This window comes from Cololabis saira, chromosome 6 (assembly GCF_033807715.1).
Source record: "Cololabis saira isolate AMF1-May2022 chromosome 6, fColSai1.1, whole genome shotgun sequence".
Lineage (NCBI taxonomy): Eukaryota > Metazoa > Chordata > Actinopteri > Beloniformes > Belonidae > Cololabis > Cololabis saira.
Genome location: NC_084592.1, coordinates 20,432,501 through 20,446,063, shown reverse-complemented (window position 1 = coordinate 20,446,063; position 13,563 = coordinate 20,432,501). Strand labels below are relative to the sequence as shown.

Below are 13,563 nucleotides of genomic sequence, written 5' to 3'. Positions count from 1 at the left end.
AACGACCGCCATGTCCTCGTGCTGCATGAACTGATGATTTTTTTGACTGAAAAGTGACGACACTGTGTTAATGTTAAGACACTATTGACATTTAAGGTTTTGTTGTGTTTATTCTGAAATATTTTGGTGTTGGAAATACAAATATTGAGGCAAAATTACTTTGTGCGTTTATATTTTGAGTCAGTATGCATAACAGGTTTTAAAAGTCTGGTCCAGTAATCGGTCATAAAAAGTCCTGTTAACATTTGGAATATAATGACTGCTTGAAATTGCCTGATTTCTTGAATCTAATCTGTGATTTTCAGCATATTAATCCCCATATCTCATGTCTTCCAACAGCAGGAACTAGCCTCTGAGGCAAGAGCAGTGACAAATCAAGATTATCTGCAAATTAAGCTTCTTTCCCATATTTCACATGGATAGAAAACAAAATCATTACATCTTTTATCAAAAATAATATTGTTAAAAGAAGACAATTGAACTGTACAGGCACAACAATACACTCATGACCTCGTTTTTTCTCTTTATTTGAAGAAACCACACTCCTCTTTTTCTTGGCATTATGAGCGCTATTGTTAATGTGTTTTCCCGCAGAGCTGTGTGTCTATCCTGAGTTAGCTTTCTTTTCATTCTCCCTCACTTCCTTCAGGGCTCCTGAAATATGATCTGTGTGCTTCCTGCTGCCTTCCCTCCCTCCCTCCCTCTCTGCATGCCAGAGTCTTTGGCTCTGCCCTCAATCACATCTCAAGTTTCTCCAGACCTACAGCAGATTGTTTATTTTGCTCGACACAGAGGAAACATGGATGGACACTTCACTGGGTCCTGATTTACCACTGAGCCAGTGTTCTGTGTGTTGTGCATCCAGAATAAGACGCCCTACAACAGCCAGCTCGGTGTCCATTTCGCCACCGAGAGATAACAGAGGACAATGGAAAGGTCTGATTGGGGAATATGTTACTCACATCAGATGATCTAATTCACTGAACCTACTAATTGTGGAGGTTGAAGACACATGAGATTCATGAAACGATATTCAACAGTGAAATATGCATAAAAAAAATCCATATGCTGTGGTAATGCAGTATAAGAACATCATCTCTCTCCAGAGATTATCTGTGTGTAGATTTATGAAGCCTCTCTGCACCAAAGATGCCCTTTCTAAGTGGTGAGGTCAGGAGAATTAGACATAAATAGCATCAGGAGACTCATTTCTAAACAGGAAGCACCTTTTAGCTCACTAAATAAAGCATATTTATCGTTTTTTTCCAATGTTTTATACAAGCACACACACAAAACACGGGCATAATCTTCTTTTTTCAGTATATATGGCTCAATGAAGTGCAAGGACACATGAATGAAAATGCACATGGTTGATGTAAATTTAAGCTAACTGATACAACACGTCTTTCAGGACATGTGATTAGATAGCAGTAATGCATATTTGCGAAGGCACGCAATGGGGAGTGAACCAAATGCATTCGGTTCGTAATTTGGAGGAAACAGCGAGAACTCAAACAGAGTGGAGTGGTATGTATTTAACTCGACATGTCTGCGCTATTTATTGCAGTTTCTATTTATTCATTCATTTTCTTTAGGCCACTTCAGCTGGCTGAGGATGATGGGATGGAGCAGGTGTGACTGAGCGAGAGGTGGGCTGCACTCTGGTCAGGAGTCCATCACAGATAACAGTTATATTTAAGAACACTTTTAAATCTCATTTTCCAATTTTTAATTTTTTATGTAACACATAATGTGCTGTGCAGCCAACTGAGTAATAGAATTTCCTCCCAAGGAAGTATTAACAAAGGGGGAATTGTGAACTGTACAGACAGAGAAAATGGTTATTGAGGTGAATGATTGTGTGGTCAGTGAAATCACTCATATGTGCCTCTCAGTGTTCAGCTGTACATCATCAGTATACCACAATCTGAGTGACATCTTTCTTTAGCAGAACCACAAGGGTTAAGCTGTGTCAGTGCCTAAAGAGTTCAAAGCAACCCAGGAAAAAAAAAAAAGGCATGTGAAACCCTTGAAAGGTATGAATTAAGATTGCTTGTGGTGGTCTGGGTCTGTAAGTCATTCTCGGCAGGAGCAGAGGTTGAGGTTGGAATGCCAGCCGGGGTCAGAGATGACAACCTCTGTAGAGGGGACTCGGGGATGTGACCTCTGGAGGAGGCCGATCGCTAAAAACCCCCACTGAGATGGACAGGTCACTTGAAGGTTTAAACTAATTCACACCAAAAGTGTTCACAGTTATAGTCTGAGTCGAAGAAAACCAAACATGTTGGGCTCAAAGATGCCACAGCTGTGTTGAAAAGCTGGTTAAAGACACTCATCTATATTTTAAATGCAAAAAATGTGAAAAGTAGTTCATCATGTACCACATACTCCTCTACCAAAAGTGATACATGAGTATGTGATACATAATCTACAAGTACACACTGACAATCCAACTTCCTCACTATGTAAGTGACTGTAAGCAGTTAGTAAAACACAAAAAGTCACTCTTAGCTGCCATCTACTGGTTGCTGTTTTTCCTTTTCTAGTGTATGCAGTGAAGACTGAAGCTCGGAGCAACCTCACGGCTGTTTGCAGACACGACCAGATGTGACACAACTGATACAGATCAGACAGATAAACCTGAACTCATGTGCAGCATGCTTCCGTGTTTGCATTAGCCGTGTGGAAACAGGATGGAAGTTAATGTCAGCAGAGCTGTGCCCTCACTTTTTGTATGCTCATTTAGTAATACTTTTTTCAACACATGCATGCTCATAATGTACACCAGGCCTGATGGAATTCCCTTTCAAACCCAAACTTTGGATTTAAAGTGATTATTTCAATTAAAAACTAGGGTTCTGCCGGTATAAAACAACTACTACTGTCATTTAGCAGAGGCTTTTATCCAAAGCGACTTACAACTGCTTACAACTGCACAACTATGTGACAAAAGAAGTATATATTTGAATTATGCATTATTTATAACATGAGTTTAACATGAGTGAGTTTAAATCCATTTGTATAAATTATAGTCCACATACATTATACTATATTTGCTTATCTGCAAGAGTATATGTGTATTGCTGTTCATAGAGTGACACTTATTGTACATTTTTAACATTTCTTTAGTTAGGCAAAAGGATAATTTTCTTCCACAGATGCTGGACAGGACCAAAGAAATAACAACAAAAAACAAAACATGATGCAATTTTAGGCATGTAAACAATGAGATGATACACAAATACGCTAAAGACCGATAACTGCAGTCAGCAGATGCAGAACAGAATACTTAAACATACTTTGCATGTTTAAAAAAACATGCAAACATATAACCATATATCTTAACGACAAGATGACAAAAGCAGTAGGACAGAAAGGTCAGGGCAGAAGGCTATAGATGATGTGAATCATGTTGATGGTGGCATGTCTGATTATTGGTGATCCAGTTTATTTTTTACATGTTTTTGAACGTATTGTATGAGGCCAGCTCTCTGATGTTCCCTGTTTCACATTACCCAGTGCAGTATTAACTCACTTCAGGATGAAAGTGTTGCACACATGCATTGCCTTCTTCCAAAGCCTCCTATCAAGGTAAAGTATACACTTACAGTTACTTTCTTACACTTACATTTCTATATCCACTTTATCCTTTGCAGGGTCAGGGGGGTCTGCTGGAGCCTATCCCAGCTCATTTCGGGCGAGAGGCAGGGGTTCACCCTGGACAGGTTGCCAGTCCATCGCAGGGCCACATATAAACAGACAACCAGACACATTCACACCTACGCAGTGGTGCCACCAGGGGGTGGCCAGGGGTGGCCACGGCCCCCCCTACAAATTAACTGGCCAGCCCACTTGCACCCAGACCCCCTTAGGTCATCTGGATCTGGTTTGTTGTGTGTCCCAAGAACCAGAACCAAGCAAGGTGAGGCAGCGTTCAGTTATTCTGCTCCTCACCGGTGGAACAAACTTCCTGTGGACCTGAGGTCTGCTCCAATTGTCAGCTCCTTTAAATCAGGCCTAAAAACATTACTGTTTACTGAAACGTACTCTTAAATTAAATACTTACCTGCTGTACTCTACTGCCCTTATTTTTTAACAACCTGTGCTTTTTATTATTTGACCTCTTTTTTTTTTTTTAAAACACATGTTTATTAGTTTTTTGTTTGCAATTTACAGCAAATCAAACAGGACATTCTTACAGGCAAGACAACAAAGCAAACTTTTTCTCTGTATTCTTCCCTCCCTTCTCCTCTTCCCCTCGCTAAATAAGTTAAACATTAAAACTAAAAAAGATAAGATGAAAATAAAGCAAAAAGGAAGAAAAAATAATAATAAATTAAATAAATATATACATGAATTACATATATAAGAGTAGACAGATATTGCTAACAGTTATATAAAGAGTTTCAAGGGCATTTCTCAGTTATTTACATTATATCATTATATCACACACATCCTACTCCCTCAGAGCCTCCTCCTGTTGAAGCAAATTACCAACATTAACATAATGTCTCAAAAACCTTATAAAAGGTCTCCAGATGTCATAAAAAACATGATGTTTCCATTTAATAATGTATGTTATCTTTTCCAATGTCATGTTTGATGCCATCTCTATTTGACCTCTTTTCTTATTATTTTATTTCATTTCATTGTTATTTACTGTTTAATTGTGTCTTGCCGCTTTTAATGTTGATGTAAAGCACTTTGAATTACCTTGTGTTGAATTTTGCTATACAAATAAACTTGCCTTGCCTTGCCTTAAATTAAATACTTACCTGCTGTACTCTACTGCCCTTACTTTTTAACAACTTGTGCTTTTTATTATTTTTACCTCTTTTCTTAACATTTTATTTCATTGTATTTGTTATTAACTGTTTGATTGTATATTGCTGCTTTTATTGTGATGTAAAGCACTTTGAATTACCTTGTGTTGAATTGTGCTAAACAAATAAACTTGCCTTGCCTTGTTCCAGAAAATCTATTCACAAATTCCCAAATGCTGAGTGGGTGGATCATTTACACATGGGAACAAATTTGTTGGTAACCTTCTATTAAAAAATAAAAAACCCACAATGATCACTGATCTAACTGAGATTGACTAAAGTTATTCAAGCCCCTGGATTGCAACCGAGGTCAACCACTTTGGGCCCCTGAGCAAGGCCCTTAACCCTTACTGCTCCCCGGGCGCCGTGCCATTTGCATGGCAGACCACTGCTCCTAGTTTGACTAGAAATGGTTTAAATACAGAGAATAAAATTTCCCCATTGCAGGATTACTAAGGGAAAATTTTAATTTAATTTATGTACTGAAGATTGACTGATGACGATTACTTTTTAACAACTTGTGCTTTTTATTATTTTACCTCTTTTCCTACCATTTTATTTCATTGTATTTGTTATTTACTGTTTAATTGTGTCTTGCTGCTTTGTTGATGTAAAGCACTTTGAATTACCTTGTGTTGAATTGTGCTATACAAATAATCTTGCCTTGCCTTGCCTTAAATTAAATACTTACCTGATCTACTCTACTTCCCTTACTTTTTAACAACTTGTGCTTTTTATTATTTTACCTCTCTTCTTAACATTTTATTTCACTGTATTTGTTATTTACTATTTAATTGTCTTGCTGCTTTTAATGTTGATGTAAAGCACTTTGAATTACCTTGTGTTGAATTGTGCTATACAAATAAACTTGCCTTGCCTTGCTAAATAAGTAAAACATTAAAACTAACAAAGATAAGATGAAAATAAAGCAAAAAGGAATAAAAAATAATAATAAATTAAATAAATATATACATGAATTACATATATAAGAGTAGACAGATATGTAACAGTTATATGAAGAGTTTCAAGGGCATTTCTCAGTTATTTACATTATATCATTGTATCACACATCCTACTCCCTCAGTGCTTTTTATTATTTTACCTCTTTTCTTATCATTTTATTTCATTTTATTTGTTATTTACTATTTAATTGTGTCTTGCTGATTTTAATGTTGATGTAAAGCACTTTGAATCACCTTGTGTTGAATTGTGCTATACAAATACAGTAAACTTGCCTTGCCTTGCCTTGCCTTAAATTAAATACTTACCTGCTGTACTGTAATGCCCTTACTTTTTAACAACTTGTGCTTTTTTTATTTCATTTTATTTGTTATCTACTGTTGAATTGTGTGTTACTGCTTTTAATGTTGATGTAAAGCACTTTGAATGACCCTGTGTTGAATTATGCTATACAAATAAACTTGCCTTGCCTTGCCTTGCCACTGGAAGCCAGTGTAGCTGTTTCATGACCGGTGTAATGTGGTCCAGTTTCCTGGTAAGTTTGTAAGGACTCAAAGCTGTTGTAAAGTAAAACTAGCCCAGCTCGAGCGGGGCTGCAGCAGGAGTTATAGTTCTCATGCACCGCGGCGGGTTTCTTGCAGACGCGCAGGCTGGAAGAACCCTCTCCCTTCTCCCCGCGCTGATTGGCCCGCTGGCGGCCGAAGGCGGAAGTCCGCGGCGCGGGGATTCCCCGAGGGAACTTCCCCGACTGCGCGGCTCTGCGTGAAACAAACGCTGCCATATCCTCTCCTCCCCGGCCGCCTCGCAGCTTTGCATCTGAGGATCGGAGCGACGAGGGCTGCGGTGGTGTCAAAAACAACACAAAAATCCGACTTTTTTTTTTTTTTTTTTTTTTTCTAAAGAAAACAGTGACTCGAATGAAGGTAAGTGAAGCTGGACGCTGGTGAGGTTGAAGCGGCTCCGAGCGGCTCCGGTTACCGGCTCAGGGGAACCGGTGGGTTACAATTAGAAAAAGAAAGGAACAAAATACACGGAACTCTATGGAGAACTGCTTGTTTTTTTTTTTTTTTGTAAAGAACGACACTTAAAGAGTGAGCCACTGGTGTAACTTGGGCGGCTCTACTATACTACAGCACAACATTACAGCAGTACAGTCGAGAGCTGCTGCTTCTGTGGACTAAAGCCTGAAATCGACGCAGAACCTACGCCGTAGCTACGCCGTAGGGTACGGCGTAGGCTCTGCGTCGGTGTAACGCGGAACCATAAATCAGCCTTAACTTTGACAGCTATTGTGTAACTGTGACGTTTACGATGGAAATCGCTCAATAATACATGACAACTTCTTAGTAACTCTGCCTCAGTCTGTTCTCGTTTGCATCTTCTCAGCACAGGGATGTCTGTAACAACAGTGAGTATGGATTTGCAACTTGTGTCTTAACTGAGTTTCAACAAGAAAGGTTAAAGCCGTCTTTTTCAGTTCATTACACAGACATAAATTAGTCGTCATCACTTTTCTGCTTCTCTCACAGAACTAGAAGTCGACCTAGATGTTTGACATTTAATTGAATAGGTTTTAAACTCTCACAAAACCCGCAAATGTTCATTGGAGCCAGCAGATATAATGAATATTGCCTCATTGGTTACACTATTTCTCATATTTCAGTTTCCTAAAGAACTTAGAACTACTTTAAACACTTATTGCACTTATTTTGAAGTGTAAAAAGTTAAAACAAGCACAAAATTGTGGACAAAATGGGTCTCGGAAGTATCTTTAAGGGCAAGATCTTGTTTGGAGGCCGTTATTTTTATGTGGTAAAATAGTTTATCTCACCCACAGGGCTCATGTCTGCTGTGTCAGTGATGATCGTGGAGCACAAGGCATGGAAAGGAACATTGGAGACCAGCTCAACAAAGCCTTCGAAGCTTATCGCCAGGTCTCCATCGAAAAGGACAATGCCAAAAAGGAGCTGCAGAAAATGGTAAAAAAACAAAAACAAAAGGGCAAAAAGTGTGCGAAATGAAGCAGTCATTGTCAAAAGAGCAGCTCGCTTTGTCAGCTTTTTGAATGAGAAGTTTTTTAAAAGTGTGTCAACTCTTGTGTGTGCATGTATGTTTGTATGTGTGTGTGTGCGTGTGCGGGTGGATGTACTGGTCCCAGGAAAGTAACAGAAACCATCTGTTTACAGACTGAATATTATGAGCAGTACACTCAAGAACTTCAAAAGCAGATTGAAGACCAGCAACGGCTGATTTCTGAACTTGAAGCTAAGTTGTCAGCGACAAAGCAACCATCAGGTAAGTGAGATGTGTCTGACGAGCTAACTCTTTTTTTTTTCTCACTCTCTTAGCATTGAATTTTGCACTCAAGTGTAACAGAATTTGTTTTGTGTAGCATATTGCCACACTGTTGATTTTAACTGTACTGGATTCTTAGGCGAGATGACCTGTGAGCCTTGCAACCATCTCCTCGATGGAGCCAGCACTTATAGGAAAATACAGTATCCGGTATGTTCGGATGTTTAACTGTCATTGCTCTGTCCACCTCTTTGTGAAACCGAGGACGTAAATCCAGTAAATAACAGCTTCCCCTCAAATAAATAGAAGTTGATTGTACTTCTGCTTAAATTTCCTGCTTCTGTGTAAAAGGTTGTTACTGGAACACATCATGCTTTTTGCCCGGTTGGTATACTAGTAACTATCAAGCTCAGAAAGATGTTAATCCTTGTGTTATCCATACTCCAAACTTTTTTTGCTTTGTCTCAAAGGTATTATCTTTAACTGGAAGTAAGTTTTTTTTATTTTTTCTGAATTCCTCTCTGCCTTTTCATGCTCTCTATATCCAACGCTTGCCAAAAGACACTTTCGGGGCACTTATACGATCTCCAGCTTTCATTCTCCAGGATCAAAGGAAGGGAATATCCCAAATTTCCTCTGACTTCACCATGTCTAGATCACTTGCTTTCGATTGGCCTGCAGGGCCACTGTCGTTACCCCCTCGCCACACGTTCACTTTTGCTTCACCAGATGGTGCTAGAGGATCATGTCAGCGTGCAGTTCAGCAGCAGAAGCTTTGTAATCTATTATACCACCAACGAGGCAATGTTTTTTTCAGTTTTGATGTACAAATAAGAGTGCACACCTATCAACAACATGCCCTTAGATAATTGTTGTTAATGACCACTACAATTGCATCTGTCTTTTTTTCAGGAGAATATGGGCACTGTTGCTGTTGCTCCTAATTTGCCAGTTAACAGCAGCGTTGACTAGTATGTCTCTCTCTCCTAGCAATACTTCACTTTTTTTTCCCTTGATTTTGCATTTCGTTTAAGGAATTGATTCTTCTTTCTTTCTTTCTTTCTTTCTTTCTTTCTTTCTTTCTTTCTTTCTTTCTTTCTTTCTTTCTTTCTTTCTTTCTTTCTTTCTTTCTTTCTTTCTTTCTTTCTTTCTTTCTTTCTTCAGTCAGGAGATGCTTGAGGCATTTGAAGGCATTCAAGGCAAATTTCGAAAGATCCATTCTTTAACCAGAAGACAAAAAGATCACCTGAAAAGATTCCACAGAGGAACTGATACAGCAAACGGTAATGTTTACCTTTATTTTACACACCATGATTTCTCAAAAATGTGTGATGAATTTGCGCTGGTTTGGATGTACTGTAAAGTATTGCTCTTTTTAAAAGCTTTAAAAAACAAACTAAAAAAAACCTGCTAAACTAGGACTGGACACCAGGGGCTGATTACTGTTTTTGATGGACCATAGATGACCACCTCTAACTGTGCCGCATGTGTCATATTTATCTTTTTTTTTTTTTTGTAATGTAATGATGGGACATGTGTTAAACATTGTTTATAAAAAAAAAATTGTTTTAATGTCACAACAAAGACAGACACCTTTTAACTTACCCATACAGTGATGAGATAACTTGAACTCCAAAAATATATCTCTGTCAGAATAAAATGTTTTTTTTTTAAAGCTATGACACTAATCTCTTCCAGTCTCACAGTTGTTTAAATATAAGATAAACATTTCTCTTCATTTAAAATTCAATTTGGTCCCACCTCCGCCTGTGTCACCTGCCTGGATGCGGTTTCTCACCGTTCACACCAATCACACCCTCCTACCTCTTCTGTTTGACTGAATTGAGGACAATTAACGTTTTTTAGCATCTGTGTGCGCTCTACGATCTGGACCTTGGTGAAAAGCAAGCTTTTCTAATCTCAGTACTGCTTAAGTCGACCTGTGGTTTCAGAAAGGTACATGCATTGGACTTTGGTGGGAAAAAAAGTAGTAAAGTAAAAAATAGTAAAGTGAGATGCGTTTTCATGCAGACTCATTCTTCTAATGATGAATCATAAATGCATGAATAACAGCAAATTTCCTTTAAACTGTTAACACCCACATTCATCAAGAAGCGAACGCAAATTTCAGAGTATCCTGATATTTGAAGGGAGGAGTTCCCATGGGCCTTTGCAGAACGCTATATCAGTCTTGCCAGTGTGGTGTTTGTTTCTTATTACTGCACTTACTTGTTATGCTCTGTGTGGACATGTTAAATTGTGAGTTCATGTTGGCAGAATAGTCTCAAATTGTACGTGGGGAGTTGTGCACAAACCACAGTCTATGATCACGATCACTTTACTGCTGCTCGTTGAGAGTATGACATATTTTATGAACATTTAAAGCTCACAGACCTCCTCGATGATTTAACCTTTGTAAATACAAAACAATGGCATTGTCATTGGTATTGATGGCATTTTCTTCTACTTCTAGCCAAAAACTGTCTGGTGATCCCGCCATCTCCACCTTTGTTGTGTATGAAACCCTGTTTTTTATTATCTTGATTTACCTGTATGAGAACAGATAAAACCAACTCCGCTGCTATGTTGAGGTGTTACGTGGTCTAATTAGACTGGTTTCCCAATATAAGGTTATGCACCGTTTACCTACGCTAGCCAGCTGTAATTACACACACAACCAAATGATGGAGTGACTTTATGAACAGTTTCAAGTCAACTCATTTATTTTCAAAAAGAAAAAGTGAAAAAGAATAGATTATTAAGATGATATTAATTTATCATTGAATTAAAGGAGGCACAGCCAAAATCTATTGCATCATTTTTGAAGTTTGTAGAAGCCGGTGAGGTCGTGGTGCACACCGCAACCTAGTTTCCTGATTCAAACCTCTGCTGGGGTCGTTCTGAGGGGAGTTTTTCATGTCCTGTTGATGATGGTGATGATGATGAAAGCTTTTCTAAGGGTACGTTGGCTAGAGCAGTGGTCCCCAACCTTTTCTGTACCGCGGACCGGTTTAATGTCTGACAATATTTTCACGGCCCAATCTAAAGGTGTAGCTGAAACTAAATAAAATGACAAGATCGGCATTAAAAACTGTGTGATTTTCTCTATGATGATAATAATAATAATAATAATAATAATAATAATAATAATAATAATAATAATAAAACGTAATTTAAAAAATAAATAAAATAAAAATGGAAATTGAAAATTACCCTTAATTTGAGTATTTCTATCAATGTGTTTTTATGTTTTTTTCTCATTAACGTTATTTAAAGCCAGGCTTTTATTTTATTTGTTATATATTAAAGGAGCTTGAGGCAGGATTTATGAAAAAAATTTGTAAACGTTTTAAGTTTTAAGTCTCATTTCTTAAAAGGAGCTTCATGCTCCTTTAAGGAGACCGATATTTAGTGCTTTTATTTGGAAGGCGTCTCGCGAGACCTTGTAAACATCCGCTGCTTCGAACTTTAACGGTAAAAGTTTAACGGCAGTAGAAAGTGTGTCTTAAAGACTAAACTAGTGTCAGGAATGCGAAAGTGTGTCTAACTGACATAAAAAGCACCTGGCTGATAAGGATTTATTTTCTTTGCAAATGTTATGCCGTATTTATGTCCAGCTTGAGTTTGCCATAGTTATTCATGTATTGCGGTTAACGGTAGCCGACTGAGCAGCTGTGTCGTTCTGTATTTAAGTTAAATTAAACTAATATGAATGTAGAAAGACTAACTCTATTCTATTGTATTCCTTTATAGCTCTTACGGTGTGTTTGCAGTGTATTTACATCCAAAGAATAAAAACATTGTGAACCATCAGTTTGAGAGTCAACCATCATCAGTCGGAGATGCTACAGAAATTATTTTTTCTCTCTGTGCGGCCCGGTACCGAATGACCCACGGCCCGGTACTGTGCCGCAGCCCGGGGGTTGGGGACCACTGGGCTAGAGCACCCAACAGTTAACCTAACATGCATGTTAGGTTACTTGGTGATTCGCAAAGAGTCTGTAGGAGGAGTGAGTGTACGTGTGCATGTTTGTTTCTGAGTGGCCCTGTGGCGGACGAGAAACCTTTTCCAGGTCTGCCTTTTGCACAATGACAGCTGAAATAGGATCTTTATGTGGAATGGTGTTTGTTATTTTCCCTGTAAATCAGTCTGCAAACTTTAAATAGGAGCTACTGTACACCAGGACCTGTGAATAGAAAGAATACGTTTTGGAGCGTCCACCACCTCCGGTCATGTATTCATGACTGTTTTCAAGTTTATTTCCATTAACTGCCACGGTTTGATGGAAGTAATCGATGATGTCAAGATGCATAACGCAAGGAGCATCTTCTGACAACACCGACGTAGTTTTATTGTCGAAATGAAGCGGTGCAAAGCTGGTTTGGCCACGTGGCCACATGACAAGTCTTTGAGGTGGTGACTTGTTTGATTAGAAACAAACGCGACGGTCAAATGTGGTGTTGGCTGCAAATCCCATCCTACAGTGGTTAAAAATGACAATTTAATTGTTTACAGTTAGAGGTTCTATTGTTAACTAAAACTTTATGATCCCAACAGAATTTGGAGATTGTCAGAGGGTTTTTTTGTCTACGTTATTCATGCCTTTAAGTATATAACAGCGTTAGATTCAAATGTTACAAATGTTTTCAGTTGATGGATTTTCTTTTTAAAAACAAAGAAACACTCAAAAAAAGATATCATATCCTGTCTACATATTTAAAGAGCTGGTATGGAAATACCCAACAGTTTTTTTTTTTTAATATTTGTACCTTTTCAAGTTGTTACATGCATAAATATCTTTGTATATGTCAGCATGCTGAGTGAAAAGAAAAGAGCAAGAAAAAAAGAAATCACATTTTTCAAAATCTTATCTCACAGATCAGCGGTTTTCAATGCCCATCCAGTGCACGGATCGAACCGCAGAGGCAGAGGGACCCTTTCCTGCAGCGTTAAGGTCAGCGGCGGACGTGGCTCCCCTGCCTGCGTCTTTGGCGTCTCGTGGTGCCCATCAGGAGGACAGCGAATTGGCATATTCGATCGGTAAACTTAGTGTCAAATTCCCACCCTCTGCGGACAGTGAATATGATTTCCTGCACAGCGCTCCGCAAGGAAACGTTGGCCTGGCAGTGCCGGCGAATCGGCCTCCGTCTCCTACGCTGACGGAGGAGGAGTCGGAGGAACTGCCCATGCCTTTCGTCTACCCCTCGTCCCCCTCCCACTCGACGTCCTCCTCACCTTCCCAGGAGAGCGTGCGGGGACCCCAGCAGGTGAGAAACACTGGAGAAGGTCTGAGAAAAGTAGTAGCAAATTATCAGCTTCTGATTTGTCTTTGCTAATGGAGGAATAAAGCAGTGTGAAGTCCAAAAATATCCCCTTGGCTAAACTTGAAACTTATTACCGTGTAAAGTGTGCTGATTTCTGTTTTTACTTGAGTGCGGCGGCTCTGGTTATATTTGGCATGTTTGCGTGAACGTGTAAGCCAGA

The 13,563-nt window shown here is 38.9% G+C and overlaps 1 protein-coding gene across 2 annotated transcripts in view; it reads left to right on the top strand.

Annotated features, from left to right (window-relative positions):
• The first annotated feature begins 6,518 nt into the window (after positions 1-6,518).
• Positions 6,519-13,563, top strand: part of tank (TRAF family member-associated NFKB activator) — an 8,332-nt gene continuing 1,287 nt past the window's right edge. The window contains exons 1-8 of one of the 2 annotated variants that reach the window (XM_061723589.1): positions 6,519-6,706; positions 7,621-7,762; positions 7,970-8,078; positions 8,218-8,288; positions 8,991-9,049; positions 9,243-9,361; positions 12,958-13,033; positions 13,178-13,346. In XM_061723589.1, the coding sequence (XP_061579573.1) occupies positions 7,664-7,762; positions 7,970-8,078; positions 8,218-8,288; positions 8,991-9,049; positions 9,243-9,361; positions 12,958-13,033; positions 13,178-13,346 (702 nt within the window). In that variant the 5' untranslated portion in view covers positions 6,519-6,706; positions 7,621-7,663. Of the gene's footprint in view, positions 6,707-7,620; positions 7,763-7,969; positions 8,079-8,217; positions 8,289-8,990; positions 9,050-9,242; positions 9,362-12,957; positions 13,347-13,563 lie in introns of both variants that reach the window. The other variant, XM_061723588.1, reaches the window with a different exon arrangement.